Source organism: Dendrobates tinctorius, unplaced genomic scaffold (genome assembly GCF_039654945.1).
Source record: "Dendrobates tinctorius isolate UK_male_01 unplaced genomic scaffold, ASM3965494v1 ptg000011l, whole genome shotgun sequence".
NCBI classification, from domain to species: domain Eukaryota; kingdom Metazoa; phylum Chordata; class Amphibia; order Anura; family Dendrobatidae; genus Dendrobates; species Dendrobates tinctorius.
In genome coordinates, this window is record NW_027361679.1 from 111,611,324 (window position 1) to 111,635,135 (window position 23,812).

Genomic DNA, 23,812 nt, shown 5'->3' on the forward strand with positions numbered 1-23,812 from the left:
CTCCTTTATTATCAGGATTTCTGTGAGTTCCTGAAGTCCACCGGCACTGATCATAAATTGAGCCATCACTTTATTGGATAATAAAACTCATTAGGAGTTGTCCAGGGATATTTTATTTATTTTTTTACTTTGAGTCTAGCAAATAAACTACCTTCCTGCTCTCCCTGCGCCAACTCATAGCATTCACGGACCGCTCCTGCCGGCGCTTCAGCTGCTCCATATCAACAGATCAGCTATTCTTTTTCCAGTCTACTCTGCTGATGGGTCATGACTGCAGATGTCATGCTGATTGACAGCCGACTGTCAATCAGCATAATGCCAGTAATCACGCCCCATCAACAGAATGGAGCGGAAGAGAAGCCGCTGCTCTGCTGACGTGACATCAGAGAAGCAGCTGAATCACCGGCAGGAGCGGTCTGATCGCTTTGGGTCGGGCACAACTTGCAGGTAGCCAGCACAGCTCCCTGCCTATTAGTTTTTAGATCCTTAGCAAAAAAAATAACTAGTCCTAAATAACAGCTGTAAACCATACCACAGCTCTCATAGCAGCACGGCTTACTGACATTCAGGTCTTGCAATCAAGTCCAATCAGGATGGAGTCTACATGGAGATTAAAATTGGTATTAGACTATACTGGGGAATTCTGGTCTACATAAATAATCACTTATACCCTGGATGGATGATAATTATTACATCGATCACCAAAAAGAGACTTGTGCCTTCCGTTGGCGAATTGTGGCCAGAAGGAGCTGAATAGAGCGGCTCGTTAGCATGCAGCCTGTTTCTCCATTCAAGGTCTATGCCTTTAAATTCTTGTTATTTATGAGTGACTATTTCTTCTTAACATGAAAGATGGGTATAATTCATGCACACACCAGATTTTGGCAAAGGGTTATGTTTGCTATAAGTCATATACCATTTTGCTCCATGATGATGCAATCTAATACTGGCTATGTTCATGTAGTAGTCATGTTTGACCACACATCTAGCGGTGTTGGAGATCTGTGAAATGGCCATGCCAGGTTCTTGGTCATATTTGTGGTGTTAACTTGTAAGCCATTCTCCCTCTTCTCCCTTTCTTTTACATGAAATGCTGTAATTGGTACTGCCAAAATTTCAAAGAGAATCGCACCGAGTTGTTAATCATTTTCATGGCTTTTTTTTACATGTTGTAACTGTGTATATATCAATTAGTCAAGTGAACGTTCTCAAAAAAACTGTGCGCTAAATAGCAAATTTTTAAATGAAAGTTATCATCAGTCATAATATTTTTGTATTTTAATTTCAGGGGACATCAGGCTTATCTGAAATCTGGCCCACATTATGACTTTATCCGGTATCGGCAGTTGGTTCATGAGATTACACAGGCTTTCAACGGCATCAGCAAAGAGCTTATCCAGATGAAGGATCGCTTTCGGGAGCTGCACGATCGACCTGATCTTTCCGAACACCTGGAAAAGATCCAGGAGCTGGAGAAGGAGAAATTAGAGCTGGTACGTGTTCTTGTTAAGTGATTAGTTATTTGTTGCAAGCCGGTCCATAATACTTTCTGTCTTGCCAGACTGCAAGACTACAGCTAGCAAAGCAGAATGCGCAGGACCACCCAAATGATGAGGCCCATCAAGAGGAGGTTCATCTTGTGAAACAGAAGTAGGTGCATTTTAATATGTATTTTTATTTTAATAAGTAAATATTTAAAAATTACCCCAAAATCTGTTTAGTTTAAAACAAGAATGTGAAGGACGTGAATCTAACCACAGTGTCTGGAACAGCGGGATGGTATATGAAATTAAGGCTATTTTCAAGCCTATCACAAATCTTGTGTTTTTTATTTTAAAAAAGACCCTTCTACTTTTTCACATACTTCCCTAAAAGAAAGGGGTGGGATTCTTTTAGGGGAAATGGGATGTCCTGATGCATGCTTACAATAATACCAAGAAATAGATGTTGTGCAGAGTGTCATGGTGGGGATCTTTGTGGTGGAATGCCTCAGAGGTACGGTAATTCCTGCAGAAAGCGAGTATTGAACAGCTTTGCTTTTGTTCATTGGCTGCTTCCCGTAAATGGGGAAAAGTGCTAGGGAATCCCTGCTCTCACCTGCACAGCTTGTCTGCCTAGCTGTTGAATCCTTAAACCGGTGACTGATCTGGAGGCCAGTCAGCTGTTCCCTCTACTAATAGTGTGTGCTGTGGCCGAATGGCCCACAACACCTGTCTCAGCCGCTAAGCCCACCCTCTCAAGAGGAGAAGAATCGGAGGAAAAGGAGGAGGGACAGTGTTGACAACAGTCCAGAAATTCCTGGAGAGTTGAGAAAAATATACTTCATTTTCTTTGTTCATAAATAGAAAAGTGTTTTTTTTTGAAGCTGTTACATTTAATACAGATTAGGGTAACTGTAATTATCATCATTTTACAGTTTACAAAGATTGTTGGTAATGTCTTTATATTCTGGTCTGTAGACATATGTAGACATGTAGGCATATAGGTTAAAATTTTAATTATTTATTATGGTTTTCCAATGTGCCTGTAAACAATCTCTATCACTTTTCGATGGTGTCCATAAAAAATAAAACCACAAGTTGACATATGATATGAAGGAAATTGTGGCACTTTCTTTTAGGGGCCTTTTGTCCAAACAGCTTTTTTAGACATGAAAAAAATTTTTCAAGCAGGATCCACTTCAGAGAAGTTTTGGATTTTTTCTTTCTCCAGAAGTGTTCTTTGCTGCCTTTTGATTGGACAGTACCTAGTTTGGAGCGGTTTCCTTCTGATCTGCTTCAGAGAAGTGATGTGACAGTTTCTCAAAAACTGTTCAGGTGAAAAAAAAAGCTAAAAAAAAATCCTTTTATGAACAGTAAAGTGGATTTCCCTTGGAAATGAATAGAACGTTTTTCCCAACAGTTTTTCAAGTACTTTTTGACGAAGATTTTGGAGATCGTCCGGTCCAAAAAATGCTTAAAAAACGTACAGACCTTAATGGAATGTGCACACAATGTCTTCAGGAGTGCATACCCACCAAGTGTTTCAAGAGACAGACGCTACAGACAAAGCCAATATTTTTTTTTTCTCCTTCAGCATCCTCCGATAGTAGTGGGGCGGATCTCTCATTCGGGGTATTACAAGTGGCCCATGGCCATGGTTTTCATTTAAACATGCAGTTACGTTTGGGTATGTCAGTTTGTGTTTGGATTTCACATATAGCAGAGCTGAAGGTGCTGTGGACATATGCCTGGCTTTGTGAAGCTAACACAGAACAGAGCCAGTTATGTGGGCGACCACGATCGCACCCGAGAACCTTACGGAGCTGCAATTGCCAGCGTCACTGGACTTTTATTTACATGTTTCTGGTTGCGAGCAATTTCATATGTGTAGAATTTGGACAATAAAGGACGTTTTATTAACTTTGCCTGGGTCACTGTCTCACTGAATTCATTGACGGAAGCGACGCTGCCTTATGGTTGAGAATACTTGCAGTGTGAATTGAGACATAGCCCAAAGAAAGCTACATGTCAGTGATCAAGCCTGCAACGTTACTCAACAAGCCAGCTGACAAGATGGAGGAAATACTAAAACAGTTGGTTCTCTCCCAGCAGAAGTTGCAGGATTTGTTGGAGCAGCAGCAGACCAACAACCTGACTCTGCAACAGATTGCAGCCCTGCGATAGACACCCCCACAGCCGACCCCGGTTCATCCTGTGACAAAATCAGGTCAGCGCTGAGGTAGATCAGTCCGCAGGATGATATGGAAGCTTTCCTCACTGTATTTGAACGCACAGCGGAACAGGAGAGCTTGCCAATTTCCCAGTGGGCTGAGTTGGTGGCTCCGTTCCATACACATCTGGGCCGGGATAAGGGGACCTGGGCCACCTAGATCAGGTGGTTAGTATGATCGAGCAATATGTGGCCACCCAGGACTTCATACGGGACTCTGCCCCACTGTGAATATCACTCTGGGTCTTACAAGCCTGGGAAAGGGATAAGGCTCTCTGCTGGGGTTAGTCCAAATCTTACCACAACTGAGGGGAGGTGCCCAGTATCCCCTAAACCAATCTCGCAGACCAGGGGTGCCACTGCTATCAGGTGCTGGCAGTGCCAAGGGCCAGGACATGTGCCTGCTAACTGCCCCCTGACTGCTGAACCCATGGACTGTGGGTTTACTCGACGGGTATCTGTGTGTGGCCAGACTGTCTGCATCAAGGATGCAGATGCCAAAGGAAGTGAACCCCATTCATGCCGGATACATGTCAACAGGTACCAGACAGAATCTCTTTGACCCAGAGAGTCTAGTGACCCATCTTGTCGATGGGTCATTGGTTGTCGGGGATAGCCCAAATGGTAGTAAAATCGGGATCACTTGTATACACTGGTACCATCGGGAGTATCCGACGGTGGAGGTTACCTTTTCCACTGTCTGTGGGAGATTAAACGTACAGTGGGAGTGGTAAAGACCCTTCCATACGGGCCTGCTTTGGGAAGAGACTTGTCCCTGTACTGGTCTCTGTGGGAGCGCAAAACTTACCCTCCCAAGGTACCTGCTGTAGGGGTCACCATAATAGGGAAAGAGTGTAATCCCGATAGGTTTAACTTAGAGGTCTTGGCAGGAGAAGTTGAGGAGACCACATTAGTTCTGGGTGATAAGGATAAATGGGGTGGCACAGCAACTCGGCGCAGGGGTGATTTTTCCCCGTATGGTGGTCAACCAAGATTTGTTATACGGGGTTGGCAAAATCCGTGACAAAACATTAGAACAGCTGGTAGTGTCACAATCAGACTGATGCATGAGGTGGCTCACAAACACGTGCTGGTAGGTCAATTGAGAGCTAAAAAAAACACAGGAGCGTATATGACAGTGGTTCTTTTGGCCCGGGGTTTATGCCGAGGTTCAGAGTCTTTTTGAGTCATGCCCAGAATGTCAACTGACCGTACCCACATCATACTTCTGTAGTCCACTGGTTCCTCTGCCTATTTATAGAAGTACCTTTTGAGTGGATTGCTATGGATCTGATAGCGCCAATAGTGAAATCAGTTTGTGATTTATAAAACTTGTTACCTGGAAGCGATTTCTCTTTGTCATTCCTCGGCAAAATGTATTTCCCGGAAGCTGTTTGCTATCTTATGCCGCCATGGGCTACCAAAGGAGATCCTTATGGATCAGGGGACTCCTTTTATGTCCAAGGTTCCTGAAGAATTGCTCCAGATCGAACAGTTGTCCACTGTCTGCCACCCACAGAATGATGGTCTAGTAGAAAGATTTAATAAGACCCTAAAATCTATATTCAAAAAAAGTGGTTGATAAAGATGGGATGGACTGGGACTTGTTTTTGCTGTATCTAATATATGCCATTCTGGAGGTACCGCAGTCTTCCACAGGATTTTCTCTGTTCAAACTATTATATGGTAGACATCCCAAAGCCCTGCTGGACATTGCTAAAGAGACATGGAAGCTCACCTCTCATAAAACCGTTATAGAGCACGTTACAAATATGCAGGACCTAATTACATCCATAATTCCTATTGTAAAGGAACATCTCCTGAATGCCCAGGCAGCTCAGAACCGAGGTTACAATAGATAGGCAACAGTTAGGTCCTTTAAACAAAGGGATAGAGCTTTGGTTTTGGTACCCACTGCCGAAAGTATGTTCTTGACTAGGTGGCAAGGCTCATATGAAGTCCAGGAAAAAATTAGAGAGGTAAACAGCGTGTATCGGCCTGGGAAGAGGAAACCCCAGCAAATTTACCATGTCAATCTATTAAACGAATGGAAAGACCGAGAATGTTTAGTTACAGAGGCGACACCGGTCCTATCTTCTGTGGTGTCTCTGACAAAGGCTCGGGAAGAGGCTGCGAATGAGGTAAAGATTAGCGAAAGTCTCTCAAAACAGCAGCGATAGGAAGCTCAGAAATTAGTGCAGAAGAATACAGATGTATTCTCGGAACTGCCTGGCTGGACATCTGTGATCCAACATGACATTGTCACTGAGCCTCAGGTAAGGGTGTGAATGAAACCGTACCGTGTGCCAGAGGCTCAGACGCACACTGTCTCGGAAGCGGTAAAGCAGATGCTCCTGCTAGGAGTCATTGAGGAGTCCAGGAGTAAGTGGGCTAGTCCCATTGGACAGATCGCTACGGTTCTGTAACGATTTTTGGAAATTGAGTGAGGTGTCAAAATTTTACCTTTATCCAGTGCCCAGGGTGGATGAGCAAATTGAGAGACTGGGACACGCCCAGTAATTCACGACGTTTGATCTAACCAAGAGTTACTGGCAGGTGCCTCTGAAAGTCGGCCAAATAAAAGACCACCTTCGTGACCCCATAGGGACTCTATCACTATGTTGTCTTCTTGCCTTTTGGGTTACATGTGCCCCCAGCCACATTTAAGAGGCTGATAGACTTAGTGTTAGAGCCCCATCAGAAGTATGCATCTGCGTATTTAGATGATATAATCATCTATATTAGCGCCTGGCATACACATTTGTCCCAGGTGCAAGTGGTAGTAGATTCGCTCAGAGTCGCGGGCTTGTCGGCAAACCCCAAAAAAGTGCGATAGGTCTTGAGGAAATCTGTTATTTGGGGTATGTGATTGGATGTGGGATTATCAAATCCTAAATAAATAAAATCGAAGCCTTTCAAAATTGGCCATAGCCTCTTACTATGAAACAGGTGAGAGTGTTACTTGGTATTATGGGATATTATAGAAAGTTTATACCTAATTTTGCTGTGAGATCGTCAACGCTGACCGATCTTTTTAAGGGACAGAAGATGGTTATGGTCCGGTAGATTCCTTAAGTGTAGGACGCTTTCTAGTCCATGAAGTTGGCACTGTGCGGACAGCCCACCCTTATGAATCCCAACTTCTGGAACGAGTTTATTGTGAAAATGGATGCCTCTGAGGTAGGGCTATGAACGCTTCTGTCGCAAGAGGTGAATGGCGAAGAACATCCGGTCACCTACTTCAGCAGGAAACTTACCCTGGCAGAGAAAAATTATATTGTGGTAGAGAAGGAGTTCTTGGCCATTAATTGGGTTTTGAAGTCCCTATGCTATTTACTGGGACGACAGTTCCTGCTGGTGACAGACCACTCACCCCTGGTTTGGATGAGAAATGCTAAGGAGAGGAATGCTCAGCAGATGGTTTCTGTCCTTGCAAAATTTTTGTTTTTCAGTGGAACATCGAGCTGGGAAGTCGCAAGGGAATGCGGATGCCCTGTCTCAAGCACCCTGTATGGTAACAGGTGTTCAACCTCGCGAGTTTGAACAGGGGGAAGGTTATGTGCGACAGTGAGGGGAATCATATTTAAGGGCCATTATATATCCCCCAGAATGTGCTTAGAAGCATACTGAACATCTGGAGTGAATTGTACTCACAGGCACGGCTGTGGTTACTAAGCAAAATAAAAGTAAGTGTGGACTGGGTCAAGTTCTTTGACCAAGTCAGTTTAGGAAAACCTGTCTTGGGCTTTTTTGTTTTTTGGAGAGATTTGTAGGATAGTAGTGGGACGGATCTCTCCCTCCAGTCAGGGTCTTACCAGTGACCTTTGGCCACGATTTTAATTTAAACCTGCAGTTAAGGTTTGGGTATTTCAGTTTGTGTTTGGCTTTCACATGTAGCAGAGCTGAAGATGCTGTGGACGTATGCCTGACTGTGTGGACCTAATACAGAACAGAGTCAGAAACATGGGCAACTATGATAGCCAGCAGCACTGTACTTTATTTACGCATTCATGGCTGCAATCCGGAGGTGAGAAATTTAATGTGTGCAGTATTTGGACAATAAAGGACTTTTTTCACTTACCTGGGTCACTGTCTCACTAAATTCACTGGCGGAAACGCCGCTGCCTTACATGGCGTTTTCCAGACGTTTTTAACTCCATACAACAATAAAGACAACCCTAGCGGTTTATCAAGTAAAAAGCAAGCAAAATGCTCAAAATGACGCCCGTGCATCTTCCATGCATCTTTTCAGAATTCCCATTTACTTGAATTGTAAAGTATAGAGCATCTTCAGAGTGGAAACCACATGAAGAATGGTCAGGTCATTTCTTTTAACCGCTTGTCATCTTTGGAAACCTGAAGTTTTTTACATAGAAATTACTATGTTCATTCTTTGGAACATATTCTGGACACTTTTTCAGGTGGATTTTGGAGAGGACCAGCATATTAAAGATGTCTGACATATCACTGAAAGAGGATGCCCACTTGGCTACAATTTTGAAAGCCATGCAAAAAACTTAGAAGTCAGAGCCACATGTGAAACAACGAAGACTGCAAAGAAAAATCTTTAAAAGCATTGGATGCCTTTCAATCTCTTTTAAAATTCCCGAGATAGTGTAAAATAGAATCTGAAAGATTATTATTTACTTTGTGCCTCTTTTTCCTCCAAGTATTAATGATGAGAGTTTAGATAAGTAAAACATTTATTCCTACACATAGATGGTTTTTCCAATGTACAAAGCAACTACTTGCATTCTCCTCACATCTTATTCAGATATTAACTCCAGATTCCTAAAGGGCATGTAAAAGAAAAGTGCTTTATGTTCTGTTTCTTTCCTAGGACCTACATCATACTCATGACTGCATTATCTACTGTTTCCTCAATTCTCCTTTCCAAAAAAGTTGTGGGACATTCTCGTATTGTTGGGTATATTATTGATTACAGAGAGTACCCAACTTAAGAACATCCAACTTATGTAGAACTCCTGGTTACGAATGTCTGATATTCAAAGAAAAAAAATAAAAACCTGATGTGCTGACCTCACCTGCTACTGTTTGTTCCTCTTCTTCTTTCCGCAGTCAGGGGCCATGTGTCAGGCTCTTCACTATAGACCAAGACTTGCATTTGCGTCCACGCTGGCAGTCACTGCACATCATAAGGTTGCATCATCATCACAACTTTATGACAAACAGTAAGGTCCAACCTTGATGCTTCTGGAAGTCCTAGCCTATAGTGAAGAGTCCAGAAATACAATGGCCCTGACGACGGAAAGAAGAGCAACTTCCGGAGAGGTCAGCCATCATGAGGTGAGCATATTGGGTATTTTTTGAACATCCGACATTCGTAAAATAGTTAGAAACTTATATTTTGCTGACTTTATAGCATGTCCAACTTTATATTTCCATACCAAGGAAAATCTAGAGTGTTGACATATATCTTTTCCTGTATGGGACTGCAGCCATTGCCCATTCGTTGATTATACATATGATAACGCTTTCCCAAATGGCTGTTGGCCTATTTGTGTTTTAAACTGACATAAAAAAATATTTGTTTCCACTGTTAGTGTGACAGATATATATCACTAGGACGACACCTTGAAAGCACCTCAGTTCTAAACCAGGAGTGCAGCCCCTTTTCTGGGTGTTTCATAAACACTACCTAAACTTCTATACTGTGAATAATGTAAGCCAGATGTATATTATTTATAGTTCCCATTCGTTCCTCTAGGATAATTAAAACCGTGGAAGCAATCAGTGAAGTACTGCAGGATTTCAAGTATGATTGTGAAGAAATAAAATGACGTCTGCCCCTTTGGAAGCTTCAGAGTGGAAAGCCGAGCCTTTAGTATTTGGATCTGCAATGTAACAGAGCCTGCTCTGTCTCATCTGCTGCCCTCTTGGGTGACATTCTGGCTCTCTATCAGTAGGTGTTGTTACCAGACATGGCAGGGATATGTCTTCTTGCACTGCAGTGTTGACTGAACTTGAGATCCAATGTACGTTTCTTTCCAGTGGATTTTATTGGGTATGTGAAATATGCCTTATGATGTGTTTCCAGTTGTACTCATTTCTCTTTCTATTGCTTCACATCATTAAAGGTTATAATGAAAATTATTTTCTCCTCGTGAAAAAAGAATTGTTACATTTTTTTGTGGTTTATTGTGACTCATTAAAAAACTTTTTCAATACCATTGATTATTTCATGTAATTAATCCAGTAAATATAAAAAAGGTAAAAGAAAGATGTAGAACACTTTTTTTTTTTTTTTAAATCAAAATTGAAGTAAAATTTGGATCTACTATTCATTTATCTAGCCATACCCAAAATAAACCATATTACTTGCAAGTTGTAACACGTCAGAGCACCGTCTGTGAAATGTTTGTATTCACAAGTCTTCAGTTGTCATACAAATACTGTATTTTGAATTACGGGAGCCTGTCACTATATTAATGCTGTGCTAACCATGGAATGCTGCAGCTTTGTAGGGTAAACCGTTGTAAAAGACTCGGGCACAGGAAGAAATGTCCCCTTCAGCTGGCCCAGCTTGATTGACCCGTTTCTTCATCAATGCTTAGAGAATTTGTCAGGAGGTTTTGACTGTCCCATCTGAGAGCAGCATCATATAGACTGATTCCTCAGCCTAAAACCTAACTGCGCATTCACAAGCACTCATCTTTCCGGCTGCTGCTTACTAGAAGTATTTCACCGACATTGGTTTGTTTCCTGCCACCGGAATTAAACTCCTCTTTTACGATTTGCAGCAGCAGCAGAGAACAAACCAATGTGGGCAAAATGGTTCCGGTAAGCCGGAGACAGAAAGATGTGTGCCTATGCATGCTCAGTTAGGTTATAGGCTCTGCCCACAATAGGGCAGAACAAAGTGAGCCAGCGATGTGCCTGTGCAGGTGTGAGTTTCATTTGGCTATGTGGATGACGAAGGATGTGTCATCCACATTAATCACCGTGGGAGCTGCTGCAATGACACCCATCAGACCTGACCATTCAAATTTGCATAAATCACTGGAGCACTGCAAAACATTTTTTTATTGGGACATACATGGGAATCTGGACATAATATACAACTTCTGAAATGCAGCACAGGCACTGAGGAACATGGTGGTATTGGTTCATACATGAAAAAAATGGTAACAGATTGCCTTTTAACTTTTTGTTTGTGGGTGTTTAGTTGGTTTTAACTGGGGGCGTATAGCTCTTCTGCTGTATGAGTTGTCCAATCATAAGCAGCCAGCAACATACTAAAGAGAGAACATGCCCCCAGTATAGCTCAGGTTTCTTAATGGGTGAGAGGTGATGCCGCAGCCCTGATCTTCTGGTCTAATGTCCCCGTCACACACAGCGATCTCGCCAGCGAGATCGCTGCTGAGTCACAAGTTTTTGTGACTCAACAGCGATCTCACCAGCGAGATCGCTGTGTGTGACAGGTATCAGCGATCAGCCCCCCTGCCTGGTATCGCTGACTGTGCTCGAATGCCCTGGACTTTTTTTGGATCGTTGGTCTCCCGCATCGCTGCGTGTGGCAGGCGGGAGAGCAGCGATCAGCGAGATCCCAGCTCGTATCCAAGGTAAGCAGAGGGTTTCTAGGTGCCGCGCGGCACTTAGAAACCCTCTGTTTACCTTGGTTACCAGCTCCCTGCACCAGCGCGCAGGTAACTAAGGTAAAATGAAAAAAAGGGAGAAAAGAGACACAGGATAACATACACACAACAGCAGAATGTCCATGTGAAAAAAGGCTTTTATTGACATACAATAGCCAGAGAGATCCAAGTGTACAATAAAAACAATTAAAAACCACAAATGAAACAAAAGTGGGCAGGTGGAGAACACATGCAGTATACAAAGGAAGAAATGTTTATATAAATGAGTGTTTCAAAAAAAATAAATAAAAATGCATTCACAACAATGCCCTCTATCACCATATAATATGCATAAATTGTTTAGTATAAACATATGGACAATTTGCAGCAATGAAGTCCGATCAGTCTAATAGTCACTTGTAGGTATGTAAACAATCCAAATGATTACCATGCAAGTCCATAGATGAGGGAAGGCAATTGCTGGATCACATAAAAATTACCTAAGCATACTCACACTGCCCACAGAACCCAACGCGTGTCGCTGCTAACCTGCAGCTTCGTCAGGGAGGGTAGCCAGGAATGATATCAAGTCCCCTTTATAGTACAATTGCAATTGTAATCACTACAGCACACGCCGACACCTGAGTGCGGCGTCAGCTGTGTGATGAAGATAACCTGAGTCCAGAATGAGTCATGACGCCTGCGCAGTAGATAGCATTGTATTCCTGCCGCGCGGCACTTAGAAAACCCTCTGTTTACCTTGGCGCTGGTAACTAAGGTACACAGCGACGAGAGCGCTCGTCACTGGTGCTGATCGCTGGTGAAGCTGCCTGTTTGGCAGCTCACCAGCGATCATGTAGTGACACATCAGCGATCCTGACAAGATCATATCGTTGACGGGGCAATAACCTCCTGCGTGATTAGAAAATGCTGAGTGTAGAGCACAGATGATTAACACCTTCCAAATGAGATCAGTGTGGAGGGAAGGGCAGCACATTTGAATTTAGTAGTCACATTGCAAACACTTCCATTATCTTTTTTTCTGTCAGCTTTGCTGGACTAGCCCTCTCCACATATGGACCTTATCTGAAAGGTATGAGTTATCTGTTTTACACCCCTCATATTGTAATCATGCAGGAGGATAGGCCAGTAGATTAGAGATGTCATTACTTTCACACACTCAGAAACCTAAGCTATGATGGAGGGGTGGGGGCTAACTGATAAGACCCACATGAACTTAACAGTTGACTCATTAAGTGCCAATACTTTGATTGCGAACATCTTCGCAACCGAGAGGCAAAATAAAAAAAAAAACCCTACATTTTATTACTTTTTGCAGCCACTATTACATAGTTTGTCCATTTAAACATGAAAAATTTGGTGAAAACTCCTTTAATATGTCAGATATTTTATTTCTTATTTATTTATTAAATCAAGAAAAAAGGGCAGCACTACCAAAATAATACAGCAGGTGCATAGAATCATAGAATCGTAGAGTTGGAAGGGACCTCCTGGGCCATCTGGTCCAACCCCCTGCTCAAAGCAGGATTCGCTAAATCATCCCAGTCAGATGTCTGTCCAGCCTCTGTTTGAAGACTTCCATTGAAGGAGAACTCACCACTTCTCGTGGCAGCCTGTTCCACTCATTGATCACTCTAACTGTCAAAAAGTTTTTTCTAATATCTAATCTGTGTCTCTTCCCATTCAGTTTCATCCCATTGCTTCTAGTCTTTCCTTGTGCAAATGAGAATAAAGTTGATCCTTCTACAATGTGACAGCCCTTTAGATATTTGTAGACAGCTATTAAGTCTCCTCTCAGTCTTCTCTTTTGCAAACTAAACATTCCCAAATCCTGCAACCTTTCCTCATAAGACAGGGTTTGCAGACCGGTCACCATTCTGGTCGCTCTTTTCTGAACTTGCTCCAGTTTGTTGATGTCTTTTTTAAAATGTGGTGCCCAAAACTGGACACAATATTCCAGATGAGGTCTGACCAAAGAGGAGTAGAGGGAAATAATGACTTCACGTGATCTAGACTGTATGCTTCTGTTAATACATCCTAGAATTGCATTTGCCTTTTTTGCTGCTGCATCACACTGTTGACTCATATTCAGTCTGTGATCTATTAGTATACCCAAGTCTTTTTCACATGTGCTGTCACTTAGCCCTATTCCTCCCATTCTATATATGCTTTTTTCATTTTTATTGCCCAGATGTAGTACTTTGCATTTCTCCCTGTTAAAAACCATTCTGTTAGTTGCTGCCCACTTCTCCAGTTTATTTAAATCTTTTTGAATCATCTCTCTCTCCTCTCTAGTATTAGCTATCCCTCCTAGCTTTGTGTCATCAGCAAATTTAATCAGTTTACCCTCAATTCCTTCATCTAAATAGTTGATAAAGATGTTGAACAATACAGGGCCCAGGACAGAGCCCTGTGGTACCCCACTTGAGACATTCTTCCAACTGGATGTGCAGCCATTTACGACCACTCTTTGGGTCCGATCACTAAGCCAGTTATGAATCCACCTAACAGTTGCCTTGTCCATTCCATACTTAGTCATTTTTTCAATAAGGATTGTATGAGAGACTTTGTCAAATGCTTTGCTGAAGTCAAGATATACTATATCTACAGCATTTCCTTGATCCACCCAATCAGTGATACCGTCATAGAAGGAAATTAAGTTAGTCTGACATGACTTATCAGTTACAAACCCATGCTGACTCTGTTTAATCACTTCATTCTTATCCAGGTATTGACATACATGTTGTTTAATAATTTGTTCAAAGATCTTTCCTGGTATAGAAGTCAGACTCACCGGCCTATAGTTGCCTGGGTCCACCTTCTTCCCCTTTTTGAAGATAGGAACAACATTTGCTCTTCTCCAGTCTTCTGGCACTTCTCCTGTTCTCCAAGAATTTTCAAAGATTATGGAGAGGGGTTCAAAAATTTCTTCTGCTATCTCCTTCAGTACTCTGGGGTGTAATTCATCTGGACCTGGAGACTTGAATTCATTTAGGTTAGCTAAGTGTTTCCTCACTATCTTTCTGTTTATAGATATCCTGGATTCTTCTATTCCCTTAATAGGACAGTGAATAACAGTTGATGTTGCATTTCCTTTCTGAGAGAAAACAGATGCAAAATAGGAATTTAAAAGTTCAGCCTTCTCAACATCCTGTCTTACCATTTCATCATTTTCATCCTGTAAAAATACTATAGCATCTTTGACTTTTCTTTTACTTTTGACATATCCCCAAAATCCTTTATTATTGCTTTTGACATCTCTTGCAAGCCTCAGTTCATTTTCAGCTTTAGCTAATCTGATTTGTGCCCTGCAGGTTCTGCAGACAGCATTATATTCTTCTTTAGATATGCCTCCCTCTGTCCATTTTATAAACATTTTTTTCTTCCTTTTTAGCATGTGCTTAAGTTCTGTGTTCATCCATCCTGGTTTCCTTAAATGCTTCCTATTCTTCCCTCTTTTCGGAATTGTTAACAACTGTGCATTGAGAATTTCATTTTTCAAGATTTCCCATCCTTCCTGGACATTTTTGTCTTTAAGGATATCCAGCCATTGGATCCCTCCAATTCTCTTTCTGAATCCCTTAAAATCTGCCTTTCTGAAATCTAACCTTGACGTCTGAGTCTTCACAGGTCTTCCACCTCTAGTTATCCAAAATTCTAAAATAGCATGGTCGCTACCTCCTAGGGTCCCAGCCACTTTTACCTCCTCAACCATTTCCTCCCTGTTTATAAGGATTAGATCCAAGGTAGCAGTTCCCCTTGTTTTCTCCCTTACCTTTTGGAAGATAAAGTTGTCAGCAAGAGAGGATAAGAATTTCCTTGACCTGTTAGTTTTGCCTGAGAGAGATTCCCAACAAATGTCTGGATAGTTGAAATCTCCCATGACAACCATGTCATATTTTTTGGAGAACTTGGCCATCTGATGCATAAAGAGTTCATCTATATCTTCGGCTTGCACAGGTGGCCTGTAGTAAATGCCTACAATGGTGTCCTTTCCATTGTTCTGTCCTTGTATTCTTACCCAAACAGTTTCCACAGAACTCCCAGTCTCTGAAGCTTCAATCTCTGTGCAGATATACGCGTTTCGAACATACAATGCGACACCCCCTCCTCGTTTATCAAGTCTGTTTCTTGCAAATAAGTTGTATCCTTCTAGTCTTGTATTCCAATCATGTGTATTGTCCCACCAAGTTTCAGTGATTCCAATGACATCATATTTCTTTTCCTGTGTTAGTAGTTCCAATTCTCCTTGTTTGTTGCCCATGCTTTGTGCATTAGTATAGAAACATTTTAGTTTGTGATTGGTTTCTCTTTCTCCAATATTTTTATTAATTAGATTCTTTCGTCTTTGTTCTTCCTTTCCACTTCTAATAGCAGATTTCTCAATAGCATTTGTCAGGTGTATGGCTTTTTCTGGTCTTTTGCTTCCCTTCCCATGTTGTTCTAGTTTAAAGCTCTCCTTACAAGTGTATCAAGGCGACTTCCAAATACATGCTTTCCAGTCTTCGTAAGGTGCACCCCATCTCTAGCAAGTAGTCCATCGTGCAAAACCTATTCAGCAGTGTCCAAACAGCCTAAATGACAAAAGGAAAAAAAAAGGAAAAAAAAATAGGCAGCACTCAAATTAAATGTGAAAAAAGTGGATACTTTACTGATCCTCAGATGGCAACGTTTCAACTGTGACCCGTCTTTGGCTTGACAAAGACGGGTCACCGTTGAAACGTTGCCATCTGAGGATCAGTAAAGTATCCACTTTTTTCACATTTAATTTGAGTGCTGCCTATTTTTTTTTCCATTTATTTATTTATTAGATATGGTGAAGTCAGATTTTAAGTGGAACATTTATTGGTATTGCTTTGTGAATATGAATCTTGCACAGCTTGATCTTTGATCTATAATTCTTTCAGTGTATTTTGTCATCTCCCACCTGTATACCACTATCTTAGTCAGCCGAAATTTTTTCACAAAGATGCATTAATAAAGATTATACACTGTGATAAGCACCTCACTGTCTATAGCTATGTACATTGAGAGCCTGGTGTGGGTGGGGTTAGCTGTGGTGTGGGCGGAGTCAGCTTTCCTAGCTCTGCTGCATTGCTAAATCTAAAAAATTTGTGTCAGAATGCACCCAGTGCACTAAATGATACATTGTTGGATTCAGGGTCTCTCTTCCTACATTATGCCGCTCTCAGATGAGGTAGCAAAAAACTGCTTACAGATTCCCTTTAAGTAAAAATTATTTTAATTCTGAAGCAATTTAAAAGAAATGGATCAAGACTATTTTTATTCAGTTCTTCGAACAATTTTTTTAATAATTTTTTTTAGCCAAAAATGGCTGGATATCCCTACCTTTTCCAAAGACTCAAGGCACCCTGCAAACTGCATATGTTAATTACTAACCTCTGAAATTAGAATATTATAAAAGGATCTGGAATAGATTCATGCAAGGGCAAACACATGGCAGATGAATTTCAATGTTAATAAATGTAGAGTAATGCACTGCCCCCAGAGTAATCGCACTGCTGCATGTAGATTATATGTAAAGATGTTAGAGATTACATGACAGGAGAAGGAATTGGGGGTTCTTGTGACAAGTCAGCTGAGCAGCAGCACTCAATGTCAGGAAGCAGCTGCAAAAGCAAACAAGATTTTAGGGTGTATAAAAAGAGAGAAAATCCCGTGAGCCAAATGTATTATTACACCTTGTAAGGCCACATCTCGAATATAGGATCTACTTTTCAGCTCCACATTTTATAAAAGATATTTGCTATGTACAGTTGTGGCCAAAAGTATTGACACCTCTGCAATTCTGTCAGATAATACTCAGTTTCTTCCTGAAAATGATTGCAAACACAAATTCTTTGGTATTATCTTCATTTAATTTGTCTTAAATGAAAAAAACACAAAAGAGAATGAAGCAAAAAGCAAAACATTGATCATTTCACACAAAACTCCAAAAATGGGCCAGACAAAAGTATTGACACCCTCAGCCTAATACTTGGTTGCACAACATTTAGCCAAAATAACTGTGACCAACCACTTCCGGTAACCATCAATGAGTTTCTTACAATGCTCTGCTGGAATTTTAGACCATTCTTCTTTGGCAAACTGCTCCAGGTCCCTGATATTTGAAGGGTGCCTTCACCAATCTGCCGTTTTTAGATCTCTCCACAGGTGTTCTATGGGATTCAGGTCTGGACTCATTGCTGGCCACCTTAGAAGTCTCCAATGCTTTCTCTCAAACCATATTCTAGTGCTTTTTGAAGTGTGTTTTGGGTCATTGTCCTGCTGGAAGACCCATGACCTCTGAAGGAGACCCAGCTTTCTCACACTGGGTCCTACATTATGCTGCAAAATTTGTTGGTAGTCTTCAGACTTCATAATGCCATGCACACTGTCAAGCAGTCCAGTGCCAGAGGCAGCAAAGCAACCCCAAAACATCAGGGAACCTCCGCCATGTTTGACTGTAGGGACCATGCTCTTTTCTTTGAATGCCTCTTTTTTTCTCCAGTAAACTCTATGTTGATGCCTTTGCCCAAAAGCTCTACTTTTGTCTCATCTGACCAGAGAACATTCTTCCAAAACGTTTTAGGCTTTTTCAGGTAAGTTTTGGCAAACTCCAGCCTGGCTTTTTTATGTCTCGGGGTAAGAAGTGGGGTCTTCCTGGGTCTCCTACCATACAGTCCCTTTTCATTCAGACGCCGGACGGATAGTACGGGTTGACACTGTTGTACCCTCGGACTGCAGGGCAGCTTGAACTTGTTTGGATGTTATTCGAGGTTCTTTATTCAACATCCGCACAATCTTGCGTTGAAATCTCTTGTCAATTTTTCTTTTCCGTCCACATCTAGGGAGGTTAGCCACAGTGCCATGGGCTTTAAACTTCTTGATGACACTGCGCACGGTTGACACAGGAACATTCAGGTCTTTGGAGATGGACTTGTAGCCTTGAGATTGCTCATGCTTCCTCACAATTTGGTTTCTCAAGTCCTCAGACAGTTCTTTGGTCTTCTTTCTTTTCTCCATGCTCAATGTGGTACACACAAGGACACAGGACAGAGGTTGAGTCAACTTTAGTCCATGTCAACTGGCTGCAAGTGTGATTTAGTTATTGCCAACACCTGTTAGGTGCCACAGGTAAGTTACAGGTGCTGTTAATTACACAAATTAGAGAAGCATCACATGATTTTTCGAACAGTGCCAATACTTTTGTTCACCCTCTTTTTATGTTTGGTGTGGAATTATATTCAATTTGGCTTTAGGACAATTCTTTTTGTGTTTTTTCATTTAAGACAAATTAAATGAAGATAATACCAAAGAATTTGTGTTTGCAATCATTTTCAGGAAGAAACTGAGTATTATCTGACAGAATTGCAGGGGTGTCAATACTTTTGGCTACAACTGTAGAGTCAGTTCAAAGGCGGAAACTATATTATTACAATATCTCATTTATATGTATAAATACATATGTGGTCATAGTGCTGGCACGTTATTTTTCACTTTTATGGACTTACAAAGAATAATGGAACATTTGTTACATGTGGTGGAAAGACAATTAGGAAAGGGTTCTTTACAGTAAGAGCAATCAGGCTGTGGAATGCCCGAGCACAAGAGGTAGTAATGGATGACACTAGAACAACATTTAAAAAAGTTCTGGATGCTTTTTCAACAAAACACGACCTTGTGAGTTATAAAGAATCTAGCAATACAAAATGTATAAATTAGAAGATATGATGAAAAAAGTATGTAATTATGTAAGCTGTACATTAGAAAAATGCTTGAAATGTAATTCTCTATAATATTTTCCAAGTAATTTCCCTTATTTTTTTCAGTGTAACGTGCTAGCTATAAACCCAATCCCTGGATCTAAAAAGTGTAAAACCCTCCTGAAACACTCGCACATTTAATCTGTATTATGGCGCCTAAGTGAAGCCATAATGATAGGCAACTGCTTGGTAACAAGAGCAGTTAGTTGCCTCTATAATGAAGTGAATTACCAATGATGAAAGGGTTAATACTTGGGTCCTGCATCAGTAACAGCCCCTGTAGTAACCATGACAACTGTTATGAGGTCATAAACAAGTGTGATAAAGATAATTCCATAATAGAAGGCCGCGCTGCCCCGATCAGCGCCATTACTGATGCGCCTGAGGACGTTGAGCTTGACCACCCACATAATGTGCCGACCTTGGTGTAATTTGGAGGTTCTAGCAGGGAAAGGGGTTGTCTGTTTTAGACTCCCCCAGGGCATGGGAAGGTAACAGAGGGGGGTCCCCAGCACAGGATCCCCTTCTGTTACCCTCTACAAAGAGCTGCTCTCCTTTGGGAGTTCATGGAAGCACCTATGACTTTAATGGGTGATAAATTGGGGTGGAGGAAGGGGGGGGGTTCTCCTATTAGGGATTATCCATTATGAACAATCCCAGTAACCAAAAGTCTAAATTTTTGAGAGATGGACCTGGATCTGTAAGGAAGAAATGATTCATCCATCTGGGCAATCAGATCAACTAAATTGGGTCTGGCAACCAATGTGGTGACCGATATCGCAGCCAGATCTCTCCCACATCCGGTTATCACATTTATAGTCTGGATTTGTTATGTCGTTCTCTGTAAATTTAGTAAAATGTACAGATTGTAAAATTCTGCAGTTCCATCTGCTATATCGGCACTAACTCTCTAAGCCCAAGGGAAGGGCGATCCTCCAGCTATGGTTCCCTAGAGGTTTCCACCACAGGTGGTTTTTCCTCTCCTGAGTGCTGGGGGGTGACTCTTCGTGAGTCGGGGGTTGTGCCATTTTTGGTGTCATGTGAATATAAATAAAATTGAGAACGTTTGACACCTAAATGCAATGCTTTGTGTATTTATTTTGTTTGCGTCTGTCTGATTCATCTTGTTTGGGAGTCGGGGTCCATCACATGTCACTGTGTCATTGGGCCGGACATCTGCGGCCACAGTTTTGCCCCAGGTGTTGCGCCGGCTCTGCTGGATATCATGGAGCAGAGAAGACAAGCAAGTGTGCACTCATGATTGGAATAAGGACTTCTATTACAGCAGGATTACAAGCAGCTTCCTCGCGTCATTCACACAGGGAGGATTTGGGGCAGTATTTTACATCAGGATTTGGAAGCTAAAAAACAGACAGGAGCAAACACAGAGAACAATAATAACGCAATCACTTTCACCTCGTCTGTGTTTTGGATCCATTCCTGGAGTCTGATAACAAATACTGATGGAAAGTATCGCCATGTAAAAGTGCCCATTAATCCTTTCTGACTTCATTATTACATCGATGACAGCGCTGCAGCCAGTAACTTCGCTCCATGACTCTGCTCGTGTTGATATCATAAGCTGCTGAGCTCACTGATCGGCTGCAGCGCTGCTGATGTGACATCAGCGCTGCAGACAATACCGGATACCATAAGTGGCACCAGAACCCTGGAGTAGGGAGAGTGCGTAAAGTGCAGGGGAAGAGATTTCACCTTCTGAACACCCTTCATAAATCCGACGCATTTTGAATCAGGACTAAGAACGTTGTAAAGTTTGAAACGCGTTGGTTCTTATAGAAAGTGTTCACTTCAATCTTCTGCAAAGTTTGTATATTTTTTCACTTTTTTAATGGATTAAATTTAAAAAAATGATATTCTGGAAGCTGGATCCTTTACCGCTCTTGGATATGTCTACTTTTTTTAATACTACAAAAATTGAGGCGTGTTGAATTTTTGAAATCTTGTGAAATATGTTTTATTTGTGCGTTTTCCCCATACACTTTAATGAGATACCAAATATCCGCATGTAAAAAATGCATATGGGTTTTTATCACATTTCAGCAGCAAAAATGGATGTAATCCACCCGCACACATAGCATTATCAATAAAGCACTATCAAAGCTCACAGCAAAAATGAGCGAAACTGAAAAAAAATGCAATAAAACCATGTAAAAAACACTCAAAAACACAACGAAGAAACACAAGTAACCTAATCTGGCAAGATGAAGAATGAAATTCTGCAGGAAATCTGCAGCGTCAAAAACTCACCAAATACTCATCATGGCAACACAGCATCAGAGGGTAATTTCACTGATGGTGAGACGGGAGATGAGAGACAAGTCTGCGGCCAATGGGAGAGAATTTGTGGTCTGAACTATGGGATTCTCCTGCTAAGAAAAACATGCACAAAAAATCAAAACAAAACATTTTGATATAGTCTGTTGAAGAATACTAGGGAATATAGGAGTGTCCTTTGTCCATGATCCTCGTGGTCAGTGTGGTTACAGAGATCGTCTTGCTCTCGCTTCCGGACGGCTGCTATACCCTGCAGTAACCGACAATCCACGGATATGAATAAGCGCTGTATAATAAATCCATTCTATGGTGCTAAAGAACAACTGAGCAGTATCACCGATCTGATCATCCTCTGGCAGCACATGATGGTGCAATCTTTCATCTGGACAGAAGATTAAAGTACTGTGTTTCTAATCCTGACCTGTGCGATACTGAGCCGTGTATCTAATCATCTCCTGTCTGATACTGTCTGCTGAGCCGTGTATCTAATCCTATCCTGTGTGATACTGTCTGCTCAGCCGTGTATCTAATCCTATCCTGTGATACTGTGTGCTGAGCCGTGTATCTAATCCTATTCTGTGTGATACTGACTGCTGAGCCGTGTATCTAATCCTATCCTGTGTGATAGTCTGCTGAGCCGTGTATCTAATCCTATCCTGTGTGATACTGTCTGCTGAGCCGTGTATCTAATCCTATCCTGTGTGTTAGTCTGCTGAGCCGTGTATCTAATCCTATCCTGTGTGATACTGACTGCTGAGCTGTGTATCTAATCCGATCATGTGTGATACTGACTGCTGAGCTGTGGTTCTAATCCTATCCTGTGTGATACTGTCTGCTGAGCCATGTATCTAATCCTATCCTGTGTGATACTGTCTGCTGAGCCGTGTATCTAATCCTATCCTGTGTGATACTGACTGCTGAGCCGTGTATCTAATCCTATCCTGTGTGATAGCCTGCTGAGCCATGTATCTAATCCTATCCTGTGTGATAGTCTGCTGAGCTGTGTATCTAATCCTATCCTGTGTGATACTGTCTGCTGAGCTATGTATCTAATCTTATCCTGTGTGATACTGTCTGCTGAGCCATGTATCTAATCCTATCCTGTGTGATAGTCTGCTAGGCTGTGTATCTAATCCTATCCTGTGTGATAGTCTGCTGAGCTGTGTATCTAATCCTATCCTGTGTGATAATGTCTGCTGAGCTGTGTATCTAATCCTATCCTGTGTGATACTGTCTGCTGAGCCGTGTATCTAATCCAATCCTGTGTGATACTGAGCTGTGTATCTAATCCTAACCTGTGTGATACTGAGCTGTGTATCTATTCCTATCCTGTGTGATACCGAGCTGTGTATCTAATCCTATCCTATGTGATACTGAGCTGTGTATCTAATCCTGTAGCATGTAAGCCCGAAAGGGCAGGGTCCTCTCCCCTCTCCCCTCCCCTCTGCCCCAACAAGTCCGACTATCAACCACATTTTGATCCTTCAGACAGAACCTGAAAACAGACAGAACCTGAAAACCCACCTCTTCAAGAAAACCTACAGCCTGCAATGACCCCGCTACCGCCTTCTCTCTCACCACTACCAGTGATATCACCTCAACCAACACCGGAACTGCTGCAACCCACCAACCTACTTTCTCCTTCCCCACCATCCTGTAGCATGTAAGACCGAAAGGGCAGGGTCCTCTCTCCCCACTGAATCAGTCTGTGGTTGTTAGTTTGTTTACTGTAAATGATATCTGTAATTTGTATGTAACCCCTTCTCATGTACAGCACCATGGAATCAATGGCGCTATATAAATAAATAATAATAATAATAATAATCCTGACCTGTATGATACTAGTTGTATACTAGGTTTTTGTCAAATTTCAGTAACTGCCCCCTCTAGTGTTTGAAAGTGGAAATTCCAAAACTTTTTTGATGGCACCTTCCCTTTAAATCGACCAAAAGAGGTGTTGTGCCCTCCAGCCTCTCTCGCTACACTTCCTCTGTCTTTTAAAGCAGGGATCCCCAACTCCAGTCCTCAAGGCCCACCAACAGGTCATGTTTTCAGGATTTCCCTTGTATTGTGCAGGTGATGCAATTATCACCTGGGCAATACTAAGGAAATCCTGAAAACATGACCTGTTGGTGGGCCTTGAGGACTGGAGTTGGGGAACCCTGCTCTAAAGCCTCTCTGCTACCGGGCACAAAACCCTTCTTTTCCCACCTCCTTGTAGATAACTCACATAGAGATTTCTTTTTATTTACACATATATTTTTATAGTCCTTAGTTTTTTTTTTGTAGTTTTCTTATAAAATTCCTGCAAACTTTGAGACACTTCCGAGACTCTTTCCGGCTAGTTTCCTTTGAGCGACTTCCACGTGGCGCCACTCTTTTTTCCCCGTTCAGTCTCTAGCTCTTGTCTACCGATTCCTCCGA

The 23,812-nt window shown here is 41.8% G+C and overlaps 1 protein-coding gene across 1 annotated transcript in view; it reads left to right on the top strand.

The window, feature by feature from the left end:
• REX1BD (required for excision 1-B domain containing) overlaps nucleotides 1–9,902 on the top strand; it is a 36,164-nt gene extending 26,262 nt beyond the window's left edge. Inside the window, exons 3-5 of the mRNA XM_073546210.1 lie at nucleotides 1,289–1,493; nucleotides 1,562–1,650; nucleotides 9,440–9,902. Coding sequence (XP_073402311.1) covers nucleotides 1,289–1,493; nucleotides 1,562–1,650; nucleotides 9,440–9,512 — 367 coding nt within the window. The 3' untranslated portion in view covers nucleotides 9,513–9,902. The remainder of the gene's footprint in view (nucleotides 1–1,288; nucleotides 1,494–1,561; nucleotides 1,651–9,439) is intronic.
• The last annotated feature ends 13,910 nt before the right edge of the window (nucleotides 9,903–23,812 follow it).